This window comes from Haemorhous mexicanus, chromosome 28 (assembly GCF_027477595.1).
Source record: "Haemorhous mexicanus isolate bHaeMex1 chromosome 28, bHaeMex1.pri, whole genome shotgun sequence".
NCBI lineage: Eukaryota > Metazoa > Chordata > Aves > Passeriformes > Fringillidae > Haemorhous > Haemorhous mexicanus.
This window is the reverse complement of record NC_082368.1, coordinates 1,295,833-1,313,949: the sequence shown is the minus strand read 5'-3', so window position 1 is coordinate 1,313,949 and position 18,117 is coordinate 1,295,833. Positions and strand designations below refer to the sequence as shown.

At 62.8% G+C, this 18,117-nt stretch overlaps 2 protein-coding genes across 5 annotated transcripts; both read right to left on the bottom strand.

Annotated features, from left to right (window-relative positions):
• Positions 1–655: 655 nt before the first annotated feature.
• TMEM98 (transmembrane protein 98) lies at positions 656–5,280 on the bottom strand. 2 transcript variants are annotated; one of them, XM_059869488.1, is made up of 7 exons: positions 5,147–5,280; positions 3,148–3,334; positions 2,592–2,723; positions 2,313–2,346; positions 1,952–2,067; positions 1,434–1,493; positions 656–911 (listed from the first exon to the last, which is right to left on the bottom strand). In XM_059869488.1, the coding sequence occupies exons 2-7, from the start codon at positions 3,306–3,308 to the stop codon at positions 704–706; spliced, it is 711 nt and encodes a 236-aa protein (XP_059725471.1). In that variant the 5' UTR covers positions 3,309–3,334; positions 5,147–5,280; the 3' UTR covers positions 656–703. The 2 variants fall into 2 exon arrangements, with proteins under 2 accessions (XP_059725471.1, XP_059725472.1); XM_059869489.1 differs by lacking the exon at positions 5,147–5,280 and adding an exon at positions 4,021–4,120.
• A 1,022-nt stretch (positions 5,281–6,302) lies between these two features.
• Positions 6,303–18,111, bottom strand: ARHGAP27 (Rho GTPase activating protein 27). Of its 3 annotated transcripts, XM_059869392.1 has the most exons (16): positions 17,736–17,991; positions 16,755–17,493; positions 13,206–13,631; positions 11,676–11,891; positions 11,259–11,369; positions 11,099–11,166; positions 10,915–11,002; positions 9,587–9,691; positions 9,105–9,203; positions 8,942–9,032; positions 8,691–8,810; positions 8,173–8,271; positions 7,815–7,892; positions 7,540–7,674; positions 6,990–7,095; positions 6,303–6,878 (listed from the first exon to the last, which is right to left on the bottom strand). In XM_059869392.1, exons 2-16 carry the CDS (start codon positions 17,472–17,474, stop codon positions 6,701–6,703), a joined length of 2,640 nt encoding a protein of 879 aa, XP_059725375.1. In that variant the 5' UTR covers positions 17,475–17,493; positions 17,736–17,991; the 3' UTR covers positions 6,303–6,700. The 3 variants fall into 3 exon arrangements, with proteins under 3 accessions (XP_059725375.1, XP_059725376.1, XP_059725377.1); XM_059869393.1 differs by lacking the exon at positions 8,691–8,810 and having other exon boundaries at positions 17,736–18,111; XM_059869394.1 differs by lacking the exons at positions 16,755–17,493; positions 17,736–17,991 and adding an exon at positions 15,134–15,318.
• Positions 18,112–18,117: the final 6 nt, after the last annotated feature.

Here is an 18,117-nt window from a genome sequence, read left to right as displayed (position 1 = left end):
AACCTCTCATTCCAACACCCCAAATCCCCTGCAAACCCCCAAACCACCTCCAATCTTCCCAACCCTTCCAAATCTCTTTCAGCCCATGCCAACCTCCCTCCACACTCTCTTCCCAGCACCCCCAGCCTCTCCCTAGGCCCCCAACTACTCAAATACCCTGAAATCCTCTCCATAACCCTCAAACCCCCTCCAAACTCTTTCAAAGTCCCCCAAAACCATCCCTAGACCCCCAACCCCAACAAATCTGCCTCCAAACCACCTCCATCCTTCCCAACCCCTCCAAACCCCAGCCACACTCCTTTCCAAGTCCCCCAAACCCTCCCTAGACCCCAACCCCCCAAAATCTTCTCTAACCCCCCCCAACCACCCACCAACCTTCCAAACCCTTCAAAATCCTTTAAAGCCCCCTTCCAACCTTTCCCCACACTCCCTTCCAAGTCCCTCAACCCCTCCCCAGACCCCCCAGCTCCTCCAAATCCCCCTCCAACACCCTGAAATCCCCTCTAAATCCCTCAAACCCCCTCCACATTCCCTCCCAAGCCCCCAATTCCTCCCTAGACCCCCAACAGCCCCTTCAACACCCCCGTTTTGTCCTCAGACCCCTCTCCATGCAGACACCACATCACCAGCCCATCCCAGAGCCACCAGTGTGGGGTTGGGAGCACATGGGGCCTTTATTGGGGTCAGATGGCTTTTACTGGGGTCAGATGGCCGACTGCTCCTGGCAGGGGGGCTCGCCGGGGGCCGGTGGCCGCTCGGGCTCGGTGGCCATGGCGGCTTGGCGCAGCACGGCCATGTGCTCCTCGGCGGCTGCCAGCGAGCGCTCGACCCAGTGGCGAGCGGCCGGCTGGCGACAGGCGCTGCGGGTCACCAGCACCAGGTGACTGACCGACAGCAGCAGCGCTGCGGCCCTGCAGGGACACGGGGCTGTCACCGCCCTGTCACCGCCCTGCCCCATGTGGCTTCCTCAGCAGCAGCGTGGCCCCCAGTTTGCCTGTGGTGACCAGGGACAGGACCCCGGGAATGGCCTGAGGTTGTGTCACACGGGGTTGGGATGGAACTCGGGAAAGGTCCTTCCCCCAGGGGTGCTGGCACTGCCCAGGTTCCCCAGGGCATGGGCATGGCCCCGAGGCTGCCAGAGCTCCAGGAGTGTTTGGACAGCACTGCCAGGGATGCCCAGGGTGGGATTGTTGGGGGGTCTGGGCAGGTCCGGGGGTGGGACTGGATGAGCCTTGGGGTCCCTCCCAACCTGGGATATTATGAGATCTACTCACTCCCCGTTCTGCTGGGTCACCTGGGCTTCTCCCCAGAGTGGGGCTATCCCCAGAGGTGTGGTATGGGATGGGGGTGTCCCCACCCGGGGGGGTCCCCATCCCCCCCACCCGCAGGTATCCCCCACCCAGGAGTGTCCCTGTCCTTCCCGCTGCTGTCACCTTGCATCCAGCAGTTTGGGGTCCAGTGGGGGGTACATGGATCTCACCACGTCGTCCACCCTGTGGTGGGGACAGCATTAACCCCAGGGACACTGTGATGACACCTCCAGCACACCCACCCCAGGCCTCAAGAGCTCTCTTGGAGCCCTGGGACCACCCTAGAGCCCAGGAACCCCCCAGAACCTCAGGTACCCCCTGAGCCCCAGGACACCTTCCAGAGTCCCAAAATTACCCCAGGGCTCTGGGACACCTCCCAGAGTCCCTGGACACCCCTGAAGTCCCTATGTTTCCCTCCAGAGTCCCCAGGGTCCCCTCCAGTGCCTCAGGGCCCCCCCCACCCAGAGCCTCAGGATGTCCCCAGAGCCCCCATGACTCCTCCAGACCCACCCTGTTCCAAATCTCTGAGGACCCTCTGGAGCCCTGGAATTTTCACCCCCAGTCCCTGGGGACACCCCACAGCCACAGGACCCCACCCCCCCACCCAAGAGCCCTGGGACCCCCCAGACATGCCCTGTCACCTGGGGCTGATGCGCTTGGCCACCACGATGATGTCACCCAGGCTGGCTGGGGACTTCACACGTGCGCCTGAGCCCATGGTCATGGCCACCAACTTCTCCGTCAGTGTGTGACAGATCTGGGGGACAGCGGCGGGCACTCAGTGCTACCATCAGCACCAGTGCCACCAGTACCAAAAACATCACCATGGCCACCATTACCACAAGTGCTGCCCACCACTGACATCAATGTCATAAGTGCCACTGGTGCCACCACTGCCTACCAGTACCACAGCTCTACCAGTACCACCAGTGCTGCCATTGCCACCAGTGTCACCAGTACCACCAGTTTCACCACTGCCACCAGTGCCACGCCCTCACTCACCTTCAAGATGGCGATGCAGTGGGACACCAGACCCCTGTGGAGAGGGAGGGGGGTGTGAATTCACCTGTCCCCGCCCTGTTCTGTCCTTGTCCCCTCTGTGTCCCCCCCTCTCCTGCCAGCCCATGTCCCCCAGACCTATGGGGATATTCCCACCCCAAGACCATCTTGAGGACCATCCCCATAGCATGGTGACCTCCAAATCTGTCCCATACATCCCATGATGGGGGACTGGCACTGCACAGGAGTCCCCAGCAGTGGGAGGACACAGGGGACACTCACGAGGCATCCTCGACCCAGTCCTCATTCTCCAGGATGGCCTCTATGTGGGGGTTGGTGATGACCACGTCGTCCAACTCGAGCTCCGAGGGCTCTGATGGTGTCTCTGTGGTCCCCATCAGGTCCACGATGGGTCTGTCAGAGAGACATGGGGGACATCCCACCAAGGACCACCTCCTCAGGCTGCCCCACAGCCTCATTGGCCCTGGTGCTGGAGGACATGTCCCCATCTTTGTCCCCCTGGTGATGTGGAAGTGTCCCCAACTTCTTCCCTCTGATGATGCTGGACATCGCCTGCATCATCCCCCTGATCACAATGGACATGTCCCCATCTTTGTTCCCTTTGTCCCTTTGATGATGGCCGATGTGTCCCCCATCTCCGTCCCCCTGATGATGGTGGGTGTGTCCCCATCTTTGTCCTCCCGATGACCGTGGACATGTCCCCCACATTGTCTCCTTGATGATGCTGAACATGTCCCTAGCACTGTCCCCAGCCCACGGGGGTTGGGGTCCCTCCCTGGTGGAGACAGGGACGCTGCCACCCCCATGGGTCACTCACTTGGTATCGTAGTGGTGGCGCAGGTCCTTGGGGTGACAGTAGCGCTGCCTGCACACCACCACCAGTGCCACGAAGGATGCCAGGAAGATGGTGGCCAGCACCCCAATGGCCACGATGACAACAGTCTCCATGGCTTGTCCCTGCCACAGGGGCTCAGGCATCCGGGGCCATCACAGCATGCTGGGGGCTGCAGTGACAGGGACACCGGGGACTGGAACCCCACAGATGTTCTCCTCTCCACCCTGCATCCCAAAATGCCTGGCCAGGACCTGGTGTCACCCCAATGGATCACTGTCTCCAGGGTCAGTGTCACTTGGGGGATGTGGTGACTCTGGGTGTGAGGTGCAGCATGTTTTGGGGGGCTGCCCTCATCCCGTCACCATGTCCATGGGGACATGAGGACAGGGGCTGGGCTCAGGAGAGCAAGGTCTGGGCTATAGGGGGGGTGTGGTGACCCCCAGAGTGTGTCCTTCTGGACACCCCCACCCACAGCCCTGTACTTATGGGGACATGTTCCTCCAGAGCCTGACCCTGATGGAAACCCCTAGAGCCCTTCCCTATGGGGTCACAGGGACCACCAGAGCCCCCAGTTCTGATTCCTATAGGGTCATATGGACCTCCAGAGCCCCCTTTCCATAGGGATCCCACAAATCTGATCCCAGCTGGGCCACGGGACTGTGAGCCAGCCCTGTTGCAGTAGCAGGGCCTGTGTGTCCCTGTGTCCCTGTTCAGCAGGACACCAGCCATACCAGGCCCAGGGGATCTTGCGTCCCCACCCGGACAGACCGAGAGTCCCTGTGGAGTTTCCACCCTGCGGGGGGATCCTCCCGTGCCCATCCCGTGGGCCGGGGGCTCCATCCCTGCCCCCCCTACCTGCTCCAGCCGGGAGGCACCGCCGGGCAGGACACGGGGACACGCGGGGACGGTGCCACTTCCGTGCTGGGTGTGCAAACACGGCCACACCGACCTTCGCCCCCTGACTCACACCTGGGCCCCCCACGGAGGGGGGGTGTGGGATGGGCCCCCAACACCCTCCGGCCCCACTGCTTCCCCCCCTCCCCTCACCCTTTTTTCTTTCACCCCTAAATCCCATTGAATTTTAAACCAGGTTTAGGGCTTTGGTTTAAATTTCCAGCCCGGCTGCAGTTGTCGCTGTAATCCCACAGGGTTGGGGACAGTGAGGGGGGGACAGGGTGCTCCCCCCGCTCCCCCTCCGCCACTTTCTCACTGCGATTAAAGCCTTAAGAGGGATTTTGGCTGCCAAAGCTGCTTTTGCTGTAACCCCATGGTGCCTGGTTCTGGAGGGGGGGCACAGCCCCAGGGGTGTCCCCAGCCCCCCCCCAAAGTGTCCCCAGTGCCGCCCCCAGCCCCAGGGCGTGTCCCTGTCCCGGCTGGGCTGGTGTCCGACCCTGCCCGTGCAGCACCACGGAAGGTGGGACCTGCACCAAGGGGAAAGCAGGAGTCTGGGGGAGCACTGGGAGAGGGGTTTGGGGGGTTCTGGGATGGGGGGACTCTTCTGGGGGGTTTCTGGGGGGTTCTGGGATGGGGGACGCTGCTGGGGGTGGTCCTGGGAGTGGGGGGTGCTGCTGCTGGGGGGTGTCCGGAGAGTCCCTGTGAGTGTCTGGGGCGGTGTGGGGGGGGTCGCTGCTGGAGGGGGGACCCGGGGGTGTTTGTCTGGGGGGATCTTGGGGGGGGGGGGTCGCTGCTGGTGATTCCCGGTCCCACACAGTCCCGATTACCGGGGGGTCACGGGGCTGATGGGGTCCCTCCTGGCCCTGAGGGTCGCTCCGGGGGCCCAGAGCTGGGGGTTAGGGTCTCTGGGGGGTCCGACACGGCTCTATGGGAGGGATCGCTCCCAGGGGTCCCCTACAGAGCCTGGGGTCTCGTGGGGGGTTGAGGGATGGCTGGGGAGGGTCCCGGGCGGGAGATCCCCTCCCAGCTCCCTCGGCGGGTCCCTGCGACCCTCCCGGGTCCCCCAATCCCTCCCGGACCCCCGCACCTGGAGCGGCTCCGCGGCGACCGCGAACAAGATGGAGCCGGGCGGGGGGCGCGGAGCGGGGCCGGGAATGGGGTGGGATCGGGATGGGAGCGGGGAGGGAGGAGAGAGGGAACGGGGTGGGATCGGGATGGGAGCGGGGAGGGAGCAGAGAGGGAGCAGGGATCGACCGGGCTCTGCCCCCAGCACCGCCCCCCTTCCGCCCCTAGGGTGCCCTGCGCCTCCCAAAGTTCTGAAGTGCATCCCATGCATCCAAAAGTGTCCCAAAATGTCCCAAAGCACTCCCTCTGCGCTCCTGAAGAATCCCCTCTTGTCACAAAGTACCTCCTTGTGCTCCAAAGTGGCCCTCTTGCACCCCAAGGTGGCTCTGTTCTGTCCCAAAATGCCCCTGCTGCACCCTTGAAGCATTGTCTTGTCCCCCAAGGCATCCCCTTGTGCCCCCAAATTTTCCTCCTGCATTCCACACAGTCCCTTTCCTGTCCTCAGTTGTGTCCCCATTGTGTCCCAAACCACATCCCTGCACTCCTGAGGCTTTCCTTTTTGTCCTGAAAATCCTTGTACCCCAAAATGACCCCACTGCACCCCAAAGTGTCTCTTTCTTGTCCCAAAGTGTCCCCACTGCAGTCCAGCTTGACCCCATTACCTCCCCACCACACCCCAAAGTGCCCTTGTTGTGTCCCCAAGTGTCCCCTCTGTACCCTAGCCATCCCTGGGTCCCCAGTTGCTGCCATGTGCTGTCCTTGCTGTGTTTCAAAGCACAGGACATGTGTCCCATGTCCCACACCTCCTCCTTGTGTCCCTGCCATGCCCCATGATGTCCCAGAGCACTTCAGTCACGCCCTTGTCATCCTTTTTGTGTCCCATCCAGTCCTAGTTGTGTCCCAGCTCGTCACCCCCACCCCAGGAGGTGGTTCTGGGTGATGGGAACTCATGTCCCATGACCGTGTAGCTCTCATCACATCTGTGGTGACATTTGTGGTGACACAGTGCTTGGTGACACCAGCAGGAATGGTGTCCCAGGTCCCCTCATCCTCACGGGGTACAAAGGCCATGTGGTAACCCCAAGGGTCACCAGGAACCAAGAAGCACCAAACCCCTGCTGTGCCACCCACGTCCCTGGGATGTCCCCTTGTCCTGCCAGCAACACCTGACCCCTGTGTCTGCATGGGCTCTTTATTTGGGATGAGGGCAGAGGCTGCAGCCCTGGCACTGCCCGGCCCCTCCCTGCCCGCCGGTGCCACTGCCCAGCAGGCCCTGCCCGCCAGACCCTCCCTGCTCCACCCGGGAATGCTGGCTCCACGGGGGCACCACAGGGCTCCACTGACCATGGAGATCCCCCTGAGCCCCACACACCCTTTGGGGCTTGGCCCCCCACATCCAGCCCTGGTGGGTCGGGGTGGCCAAGGAGGACCCCTCAGGTGCCCCTCCCTTGAGAGAGGTCACCGCGCTGCCCTCCGTGGAGCCACCACCAAGGTGACACGTGGCCAGGTCCTTCCTGGAGACACTGCTCCATCAAGTCCCCACTGCCAGGCTCGTGCCCGCATGTGTCCCCAGGGTTTATCCATCAGGGAAGATGTATCCATAGTGGTTGAGGATGTGCTCCACCACCTGGTTCTGGAAGACCATGTGCATGGCCATGTTGCCCTCCTCGCTGGCCGGCCGCAGCAGCGTGGGGCCAAAGACAATGGCGACGCTCTGCACCGACATGCGGTTCTCCTCCTTGTGCTCCACCACCCTGCGGGACAGCGGAGTGTCACCAGCATGGCCCTGACCCCAGGGCCCGTCCCCAGAGTCGTGTTCTGCCTTCGTGCACCAGGTTGGGTTTGGGGGAACAAGGGGGTGTCACCTGCAGAGGTGGCGGAAAAGGACCTTCATGGTGTCATGGTGGGCAGGTGGCAGGGACAGCACCAGGTCCCGGATGCAGTGGCCCCGCAGGGACGGGTCCTGGATCTCTGCCAGGGAGGGAGGGCACAGTGGGGTGCTGGCCCCAGCAGTCACAGCATCCCTGTCCCCACCTCCATTCCCATCCTCACCCCATCCTTGTCCCGGTTCTAATCCCCATCTCCATCATACCCCCTGTCTCAGTTCCTGTTTCCATTCCCATTCCTTTTCTATCTCATTCCTGTCCCCAACCCCATCCTTACACCCTTCCCCATCCCATCTCCATTTGATCCCAGCTCCCATCCTTGTCTCCATCCCATCCCATCCCATCCCATCCCATCCCATCCCATCCCATCCCATCCCATCCCATCCCATCCCATCCCATCCCATCCCATCCCATCCCATCCCATCCCATCCCATCCCATCCCATCCCATCCCATCCCATCCCATCCCATCCCATTCCATCCCATCCCATCCCATCCCATCCCATCCCATCCCCTGTCCCCGTCCCTCACTGATGGCAGCGATGAACTTGTCAAAGTGGCTGAAGGGGACGAGTGGCTCTGGCAGCTCCCGTAGGAAGAGCTTCAGTGCCCCGGTGACAACGTGGATGTCCTCCCACCGCCCGTCATCCAGGTCCAGCTGCTCGTCTGGGGGTGGGGCAGCATCTCAGGTGTGTCCAGAGCCCCAGGGATGGGTGGGTGGTCCCTGGCAGTCCCCTCCCCTCTCCCTCTGTTCCTGAAGGGGTCAATAACCCATTGTCCCCCACTGTCACCGCGGGTAACCGTACCGTGCTCCACCTTGTAGCGCAGTTTCTGGATGGTGGCCAGGTTGCCACTGACTCGGTACAGCCCATCAATGTCCAGACCTGGGCAGATGGAGATGGGGGAAAGTTCCCAGTTAAACAATCCACACTGGGATGGGACATTAGGCACTCTTAAGGGATCTCTGGGTCCCAATGTGTCCCTGCTGTCCCCTGGGGTATGCCCACAGCCAGGTGGCACATGGTGACAGTGACCAGTACAGCTACGTTGGTGCCCACAGCAGCCAAGGCTTTCAAGGAAAACCCAAACATCCCATGTAGGCTGTCCCTGGAGCTGTCCTCTTGTCCCCATGCCAGTGTCCCAGGCTGTCCCTGTCCCCTGTACCTCTCCTCTCCACGGTCCAGATGCACTGCAGGACGAAGCGTGGCACTGTCCCTCGCTCCCGCTCACACAGCGCCAGCAGCGAGCAGCCAAAGACCTGGTCTAGGAACACAGCAGGGACATGAGCATGGCCACGGGACACCAGGAGGGTGGTTAGTGGGGGACAGGGTTCGGGACAGAGGGACTTGTTCCCATAGGAGTGTCCCACCAGGGTGGCTGGAGGCGATGGGACATGCCCGAGCCCATCACCAAGATGTTTGGTAAGGCTTGGGCTTGGTCACTCAACCCAGTGTCCCAGCTCCCCCCTTGGCTGTCCCAGCTCCCTCCTTGGCTGTTCCAGCTCCATCCCTGGCTGTCCCCTCCAGCCTGCAGCCATCCCAAGGGACTCAGCTCCATTCCAGCACTCATCCTTGACAGGCCCTATCTCGACACCCCATCCCACTCTGGATTTACCCTCATCCCAGCACGTATCCCGATCCAGCCCCGTGCCAGCACCCCCCGATCCCGCTCCCCACACCCACCCTTGATGTAGCCCCTCTCCCGCAGGGACTGCAGCGTCGGCCGCCTCTGCAGGAACTTGCGGAGTTTGTTCCGGACTCGGTTGGTGTCACTCTCGGCAGTGCCCGTCACCTGCCCGGCCGCTGGGGGACATGGCACACGTCAGCACCGTCCCCAGGGTCCGCCCGGACGCTCCCGGCCCATCCCACCCCGGGAGCCGCAGGGCGGGTGGCTTTGCCGGTCCCCCGTGCCCATCCCAGGTGCCGGTGCTCACCTGCCCTCCGCTCCTCGCCGCCCCCCAGCTTCTCCCGGGAGCCGAATTCAGCCCGAATTTCGGCCTCCTCCTCTCCGGAGATGTCGGAGCCCTACGGAAGTGGCACCGTAAGACACCGGGGCCCGGCCCCAGGGTGGCCGCGGGGATCGGGGGCCCCGCTCACCCTCCGGCCGATACTGTCGGCGATGGCCCGGTGCCAGGCGGTGATGATCTGCTCCGAGTCATGCTGGATGAGGAATTCCGAGCCCTCCCGAGTCCTCAGCTGCCGGAGCGACAGGCAAAGGTCAGGGAAAGGGCACGGGGCTGCCGCCACCAGCCGGATTTGGGAACCAGGATGTGGCTGAGCCCGGCGCCAGCTGCGATCACACCAAACCGTGCCGTCTGCGGGGAGCTGAAGCGGCTGGAGCGGCTCCTCCCTCTGCAAAGCCCCTCTGGGAGCCAGGATGTCCCTTGGTGGCCTCCCGGTGCCCATCAGAACGGGACAGTGACCAGCAGTGCCAGTCCCTGTACACCCACCCTGGCACGTTCCCAGGGTCCCCACTTCCATCCCCTGCTAGGATGAACTGGGCAGGTGTGGCACTGCCCTGTGGGCCACGTGTGGACCCTGGGGTGTGACCAGTGTCCCTCCTGCTGTCACCTGCTCACCTCCAGGACATTCTTCTTGCTGGACTTGTCCCTGCCGGCCCAGGTGAGGGTGGCCCCGCGCAGTTTCACCGTGTGCTCGGGGGTGGTCAGGGTGCTGGGGTGCCTCTGTGGGGACAAGGGGACGAGGGTGGCACGTGCCCAGAGGGGACAGGGACACCGGGATCCTGCTGGGGGGTGTGGGCTGCCCTCCTCCAGAAAGGCAAGGTTTCCAGATGTTCTTGGTGGGACTTCTCTGTCCCCTCCTATGGCCTCTGCAGGACTAGGACCTGGGACTGCTGTGGTGGGGCAAGGGTCATAGCCACCAGCCTGGGGACAGACAGGTCCTGAGGCTGCCATCACCTCGAGGGACATTCCCAGCCTTCCCCAGGGACCCTGGGGGGGCTCCAGCTTTGGGTCCCTCTCAGTGACACTGCAGGAAGGGAAAGGGTGGCTGCCCCCAAGGAAGATTTTGCGGGGGGGGGAGCATCAGACCCTCTGCTTCTCCCGATGCCCTGGGTTTTGGAGTGCTTTGGCCACAGTTCCCTCTGCCCCAAGAGCCTCTGCCCCCCCAGACAGAGCCTGGAACCCCCGAGGTGAGGCCAGCACTGTCTCTCCAGCTGTGGGTGCCCTGTCTTCCCCCCCGTCGCTGTCACCACAAGGTGTTGCAAGACCCATGGCAACTTCTGCATCCGGTGGCACCTGCTGGGCACTGCGGGGGGAGGAGCTGGACCCGGGGGGGACTGGGGCCGGCTCTGCTTCCTCCTGCTGTCTCCCACCAGCTCCGGGTGCTCCGACACTGCCACCCCTGCAGGGAGTGTGGGTGTGCTGGGGGGTGAGCTGGGGTCCCTGTGCAGGGCACCTGCCCTGGCCTGTGGGTCCTGGTCCCATCCTTCAAGTGCTGATTCCCCCAACAGTGCTGGGGGTCTAATTTTTTGGACACTGGCCCTGTCCCCTGGATGCTGGCCACAGCCTAGGGGTGCTGGTCCCATCCTGCAGCTTCAACCCCATCCCATGGGTTCTTGCCTTGTCCTAAGGATGCTGGTCCTATCCTGCAGATGCTGGCCCCATTCTGTGAGTGCTGGCCATGGTTCCCCTCCCCCAAGAGCCTCTGCACCCTCTAGACAGAGCCCTGAACCCCCACTCCAGAGGTGAGGCCAGTGCTATGTTCCCTGTGCATGCTGCCCCTATCCTACACACATCGGCCACATCCTGTGAGTCCCTGTCCAGCCCCATGGGTACTGGTCCTGTTCCACGGGTGCTGGCCCTGTCCCATGGGTGCTGGTCTGTCCCATGGACACTGGTCCCACCCCATGGGAGCTGCCCTGCCCCAAGGCCATTGGGGCTCTTACCAAGGCACTGGCAGTTGAGTGCTTGGAGTCCTTGAAGAAGGTGAGGATTCCCCCTTCCAGCACTGTCCAGGAGGAGCTCCAGTTCTTCCTGGGGAGGGGAGCAGGGGTCACACAGGGATAGCACAGCTCCTTCCCCCTGCTGGACTCGTGTTTCCAGTGGCAGGGGACACTGGGATGTTCTTACCGGAGCCGCTTCCCTCTGTCCACTGTCTTGGTCCTGTTGAGCACCCCGGCTTTTTCGAGGCTTTTAAACTGGAAAGTGAAGGTGAGGGTGTCAAATTTGGCCCTTGCTCTCCGTGGTGCTGGGGTGAGGGCAGGCTGGGTGTTCTTCCCTGGGTGCTCACCTTCTCCTCCCTGCTGCCTGGAGCTGGTGACACGGGGCCGTGCCAGGCGGAGAGCCCGCTGTCCTGGCTGGAGCCACTGCTGGCCCGCTCGTGGCGGCTGCCCGATGGCACCTGGGCAGGGAGGGGTCAGGTGATGTCCGAGGTGCCCCCTGCCAGGAGGGGGCTGGGCTGTGCACCCACGGAACCCCCAGAGCCCCTGCAGCCTCTGCTCTGTGGGCTTGTGAGGATGTTTATCCCTGGCAGTCACCCCTGTCTGCATCTGTTCCTATCCCCATTGCCATCCCTGCCCTTGCCCATAACCCATCCCCATCTCCATCCCAGCTCCTATCCCTCCCAGCTTCATCCCTCTTCCAGTTCCCTGGCCCCATCACCATCCTCAACCCTGTCCCAATCCCTATTCCCATCCCTATCCTGTACCGTGTCAGGGGCGAAGTGCTCGGGGTAGAACACGAGTCCCTCAGGGTGGCCGTGCCCACACCAGCCTGGGGGCGAGCCCAGCTCCTCGGGGCGCCTTGGGGACAGGCAGACAGAGGCCCCCTGATCATAGGAGCCCACGGGTGAATAGTCTTCCTCAGGATAACACTCCAGCTCATCTGGAGACAGGTCAGGATAATCCGTTTCTGGAGTGGGTGGCTGGAGAGAAAAGAAAGTTCAAGATCTTGTGCCCAACCCAGAGATCTGCATCTCTGTGTTGCTCACCCAGGTGGGCACTGCCCCATCTCTGTCTCCATTTCCATCTCCATCTCAATTCCTGTCTCCATCTCCATTCCCATTCCTGTTTCCATCTCCAACTCAATCCCAGTATCCATTCTGTTCTCCATCTTCATCTGCACCTTCATCTTCATTCCCATCTCTGTCTCTCATCTCCAACTTCATCACGGTCTCCATCTCTATCCCATCCTGGTCTCCATCTCCAGTCTCCTCCCTTTCTACATCCCTGTATCTGTTCCCATCTCCATCTTCTGTCTTCATCTTTATTCCCCATCTTTGTTTCCATATTAATGTTCATTTCCCATCCTTTCTCAATCTTCAGCTCTGCCACCAATTTCATCTCATCCCTGTTTCCATTTCCATCTCCATTGCATCTCCCACACCTTTCTCAATTCCAATGTCTCCATTTTCATCCCATCCCATTTCCATCTCCATTCCCATCCCTGTCCCATTGCTATTCCAGTCTCCAATCCCATCCGTCCATTCCCATCCCTGTCTCCAATCCCATCCCTGCCTCCATCTCCATTCCCATCCCTGTCTCATTCCCATCCCATTTCCATCTCCAATCCCATCCCTGTCTCCATTCCCATCCCTGCCTCATTTCCATTTCCATCTCCAATCCCATCCCTGTCTCCATTCCCATCCCTTTTCCATCTCCAATCCCATCCCTGTCTCCAATCCAATCCAATCCAATCCAATCCAATCCAATCCAATCCAATCCAATCCAATCCAATCCAATCCAACCCAATCCAATCCAATCCCTGTCTCCAATCCCATCCCTTTTCCATCTGTCCATTCCCATCCCTGTCTCCATTCCCATCCTGTCTCCAATCCCATCCCATTTCCATCTCCATTCCTATTGCTGTCTCTGCTCCCATCCACGTCTCCATTCCCATCCATGTCTCCAATCCCATCCCTGTCTCCAATCCCATCCCTGTCTCCATTCCCATCCCTGTCTCCAATCCCATCCCATTTCCATCTCCATTCCCATCCATGTCTCCATTCCCATCCCTGTCTCCAATCCCATCCAATCCAATCCAATCCAATCCAATCCAATCCAATCCAATCCAATCCAATCCAATCCAATCCAATCCAATCCAATCCCTGTCTCCAATCCCATCCCTTTTCCATCTCCAATCCCATCCCTGTCTCCAATCCCATCCCATTTCCATCTCCACTCCCATCCCTGTCTCTGCCCCCACCCCAAGCCCATCCCGCGCCTCGCCAGGTGCTCACCCTCTGCTCCATGGGACCGTACCACGTCCCCCCAGGGAGCCTCTCCCGGGGGCTGCCTGTGTCTCCTGCACTGGGGGGGTCCCACGACGTCTCACCTGTCACCGAATTATAGAAAAAAGTCTGTCCGCTTCCTTCGTCCACGTGCTGTTCCCACTCGGGAAGCTCCGGGCTGTGTGCGAGCGAGGAGGCGGGAGAGGCGGCGGGACTCACTCCGTCGGCCGCCTGCCCGAAGGGACAATCCCACGTGGTCTCGCCCGTCACCGGGTTGTAATAAAACAAATGTCCACTGTCCGTGTCTGTGTGGGTTTCCCAGTCTGACACGGAGCCAATGAGCTCCTCTGGGGCCGAGCTGGCAGCGGCCTCTTCCCGCAGCTCCTGGATGTTGAGGTAGATGGGATCAGGCGTCTCCTCTGACTCCTTGCGTGCCTGGGGGAACATGGATGTGTCACTACTGAGCTGGGATGGCATTCCTGAGGTGTCCCCACTGTGGTGTCCGGGTGGCCGATGGGTGAGGCATCGAGGGGCTCGATCCTGCCCTGGCTGCTGGGTCACGCCCCTGCCTGGGCCCCCAAAAGTGTGAGGCAGGAGGTGCCAGTGATGGGAGGCCAGGAGGTGGAGAGGGGCACGCACAGCGCCCAGAGTAGGGCAGGGAGCACCCACTGGCACAGGCATGAGCACATGGAGGGACATCGAGGTCCCCAGTGCCAGCACCTGTGTCACCTGCAGCTGGCAGCACCCTCACAACCAGCACCATGTCACTGGCACCTGCATGACCCACTGTGTGCAGCACCTGCAGCAGCACTGCAGCACTGGTACCTGTGTCACTGCATCACCAGTACCTGCATCATCAGCACTCACATCATCAGCACCTCCATCACTGGCACCCATGTCACCCACATCATCAACACCTGTGTCCCTGGTACCCACTCATGCAGCACCTGTGTCACTTGTACCTGCATCACCCGCATCATCCACACCTGCATCACTGGTACCTGCATCACCCCCTGGATACAGCACCCACATCACTGGTGACTGCATCACCTGCTCTCCGCAGCATCCACAGCACTGACACCCAAACCATGAACACCCACAACCTCTGCACTGACACCTGCGGTCCCAACACCTCCAACCTGCTCATCCCCTGCACCCCCAGCCTCTGTGCCCACCTCCCCAGCACCCCAACACTCACACCCATCTCACCCATGCTTGCACCCCAGCAATCATCACCTGCACCCTGGGATATTTCCAGCACCCACAGCCCCAGCCTCCCGCCCAGAGCCGGATGCTGAACCAGACAGTCCCATCACCACATCCCAAAATAGCATCCCCAGCACCAGCCTGGCTGACTCCACCCATGGGGATGCTGGGGTAGGGGGATGTGTCCCCCGGGACCAGAAGGGTGCTGCCAGCCGGCAACAACCTCCCATCACCCTTTATCTCCCCAGCTTTACAGCCTGAGGCTCTCACTAATGGCTGCAGGGACAAAGGTCCCAACTGCAGCTCTGCCCATCACCCCGAGGGAGGTGACAGTAGGTCCTTGGGGACACCCTGGATCAGAGTGGGACAGCAGCTTGATGACACCCCTCATGCTCCCCCCATTACCCCATGACCCTCCCACCCTGGTGAGCAGGGCCAGAAACTACCGGGGGGGTCTGCCGTCCTCCTGGGGACAAGGGATATGGGGGTGGCAATGGGGCATCCCTGGCACGGAGCCCCCCCAGCACCACTCTCTCTCCTGTGGGTGGATCCCTGGGGGTTTCTCACCCCCGGGGGGGGTGGCTGGGTAGCTCCTCCCTGCTTTGGGATGGGCATGAGGCAACCGCCAGTGCCCATAAACACCCAGGGAAAGCCGAGGGGGAGCCTGGCAAGGGGTGACCCCAAAACACACCCCCGTTCCCCGGCTGGGAGCACCCAATGATGCTGCCTACCTTCCCCAGGTGCAGCAGCTGCAACGCCCTGCTCCAGGCCTGCTGCGGCCCCCCCAGTGCCCGGTCACCCATCGCGGTGACACCGGGGCAGCGCTGGGGGCACCAAGGCGGGGACAGCTGTGAGGACAGCACAGGGCTCCAGTGACATTGCTGGCGCCCTGAGCCGGGCCCTGCACCCACCGCGCTTCCTGCCGGGGCTCAAGGAGCGGAAGAGACGCCGGGGGCGGAACTGGCTCCTCTTGGGGTTGTTGTCACCCGTCACCCACAACCTGCCACTCGTCATCCGCTCCGGCAAAGCCAAGGCCACCCGAGCAGGAACTGCTCCAGGGTGTTGCTGAGCAGGAATTGCACTGGGATGATTTTGGGTGCCCATGTGGTGTCACACTGCTCAAATGGAAGCTGATCTGGAGCTGCTGTGTCCCCACAACACCAGGATCATCCCATCCTGTCCCATCCCATCCCATCGGGTGCAGATGGTGGCAGGACCGATGCCACCATGGTCCTGCCATGCCTGATGCTGGATGGTTTTGGCACTGGTTGGATTTGGGCAGCAAGGGGAAGGCTCCCGTGCTGGCACTGGGATTGGGGACTATGCTGGGTCACCCCCAGAGGGGGCTCAGTGGCTTTGGGTGTCCAAAGGGCACAGCTAGCAGCACAAGGTATAAAATGGGGTGAAAATGAGGTGAAAATGGGGTGTAAAACACAGCCCCCCACCACCAATACCCGATTTCCTCCAGCAACTCCCCCGGGTGCACAATCCTTCCAGCCCCCCTTGAAGTGGGGGACACCCAGGCTCGGGGTGCTCCAGGTGCCCGGGGTTACTCCGAAGTGAGGTGCTCGGGATCAAGTGAGGAGAGGACAAGGTCGTGGGCCCCACCCCTCTGCCGGCACTGTCTCACCCTGTGTACTCTGGCACGCCTTGGTGGCCGGCGGGGACCCCCACCCTCGGGCGCCCCCCTCGGGGAGGTGCAGCCCAGGGGGTGCTGGGCAGAGCCCTTTGCTACTTACTGGTGTGGGGTGAGCGTGGGTTTGGGGTGTCGGGGCGCTGGCCTGTGCCGGGGTGCACCCAGCACCCACTTCGGTCAATGGGTGCTGCGCCCAGGTGAGGCTCCCGCCCCGGCAGGGAGGAGCTGCCGCGCTTCCCTGTTAACCCCTTCTGCTTCTTCTCACCCCGGAACGCTCTGGGAACCCGAGGGATCACTGCAAAAGCCCCCAGAGACCACGGGGTTCCGCAGAATAGGGGGCTGAGAGAGCCCAGGGGTGCCCATGAGGGTGGGGGAACTGAGGCACCGGCCAGGAGATGAGGGTGGAGGGTGTGCGGGGATTAGGGGGGGGGGGGGTCCCTGCGTGGGGGGTCCCTCCAAAATGGTTAATTCTGGCAAGACCCTATGGTGGGGTCACCTGCAGGTTTGTCCCATGGGGTCAGCTGGGTGGGGAGACGTGGGGGGTCCCAGCAATGGCTACGGTGCCGGGGTGTCACCCTACTCTGTGCCGGGGGTCACAGGGTCATGGTGGGGGGACACAGCCACTGAATCAGCTGGGGGGGCCAGGCTCAACACCCCTACCTGCTAACCCACCCCCAGCGCAGCTTTTGGGGACAGCAATGGGGCTGTCACCTTACCTGAGCCGCGGGACCGGCCCCCGGCCACCTCCTGGCCACGTCCCTGTCCTTGCCAGAGGCGCAGAGGGACTCGGAGCGGCTCTTCCCGAGCGGCTGAGCGTGTCCTGGGGGGTCCCCGCGTGCCCTCATGGCAGCAGCGGCACTGCGAGGTGCTGGTGTCACCAGCGCCAGGTCCTCCAGGGAGTGTGAAGGTCTCACAGGCTCAGTGGGGTGCGCGGTCAGCCCCGGGAGGACCCGAAAAGAGCTGAGTGATGGTGGCGAGTCCCTCCTGGGCACCGAGTCCCTCTGGAGCACCGAGTCTCTCCTGGGCACCGAGTCTTTCCTGGGCACCGAGTCCCTCCTGAGCACCGAGTCTTTCCTGGGCACTGGGCACCCTCCTGCCGTCTCCCCCGGCTCGGCGGCGCTGATGAACCGATACTCGTAGGCTGGCGGGGGCTGGGGGACGAGCGCGGCCGGCTCTGTCGCAGCATGTCCCGATAGCGGGGGGTCAAGCGGGGCTGGGGCAGAGATGGGTGGCAGTTCCTTGACGTACTGGGCCGGGATGTAGAAGGGCCGGGAGTCCCCGCTCCTGCGGACGTGCCACCAGTGCGGGTTGGTGCGTTTGAGCAGCACATAGCGCTCGTTGGGCTTGATGGAGACCAAGGTGCCGTCCTTGGCGCGGTACTCGAAGCCGTACTCCACCAGCACCAGAGCCTCCTCCGCCGGCTCCGCCGCCTCCATGGCCTCCCCGCGCCTCCGCCTGCGGGACACGGGGCAGGGGAAGGTGACGGCAGCGCCCAACCCCTCCTGGGCCGAGGAACCCCCAACTCAGCTTCCTCGGGGTCCCCGCTGAGCTGCCGCCCTACGCGGCGGGTTCGCAAACCGCCCGAACCTGCTGGAACACCCTGGGGCCACCACCACCATCCTTGCCACCATGCCCGAGACCCCAAAGCCACCGAGCCCCGGGCCCCCGAGCCCCCGGTCCCCGAGCCCCGCTCTCACCTGCGGCCGGCGCTGGGGCGGGGGCGCGCCCGCGGTGCCGCTCGTGCCCGCGCCGGGCCGGTCCCGACTCGCCTCGTTTCCGCCGCCGCCTCGACGAGAGACGGGGCCGGGCTCCGTGGCGGGTGGGTGCCCGTCCCCCGCTGCTGCTCGGGGTGCTGGGGCTCGTCCTGTCCCCTCGGCGGGCGGGACGGGACGGTGGCGGAGGGGACCCGCTGCCGCCCGACGAGGAAACGGCTCCTCGGGAGGTTCCTGCCGCAGGAAGGGCCCAGCCCCGCTGCTGCCGGGATCTGCGCTGCTGCCGGATCTGGCACGGCCTCCCTGGGCAGTGGGATGGGGACCCCATTAGGGGGGCCCCATGGGAGCTGCCCTGCTCTGGTTTTTG

Coding starts and splice junctions, on each gene's coding strand:
- TMEM98 (XM_059869488.1), bottom strand. CDS start 3,308: ATGCCTGAGCCCCTGTGGCAGGGACAAGCCATGGAGACTGTTGTCATC. Junction 2,068..2,312: donor ACTGCATCGCCATCTTGAAG/GTGAGTGAGGGC, acceptor GCTGTCCCCCAG/ATCTGTCACACACTGACGGA. Junction 912..1,433: donor CCCAAACTGCTGGATGCAAG/GTGACAGCAGCG, acceptor GTGTCCCTGCAG/GGCCGCAGCGCTGCTGCTGT.
- ARHGAP27 (XM_059869392.1), bottom strand. CDS start 17,474: ATGGAGGCGGCGGAGCCGGCGGAGGAGGCTCTGGTGCTGGTGGAGTAC. Junction 11,167..11,258: donor CAGGCAGCAGGGAGGAGAAG/GTGAGCACCCAG, acceptor TTCACTTTCCAG/TTTAAAAGCCTCGAAAAAGC. Junction 9,204..9,586: donor GCAAGAAGAATGTCCTGGAG/GTGAGCAGGTGA, acceptor TCGCTCCGGCAG/CTGAGGACTCGGGAGGGCTC.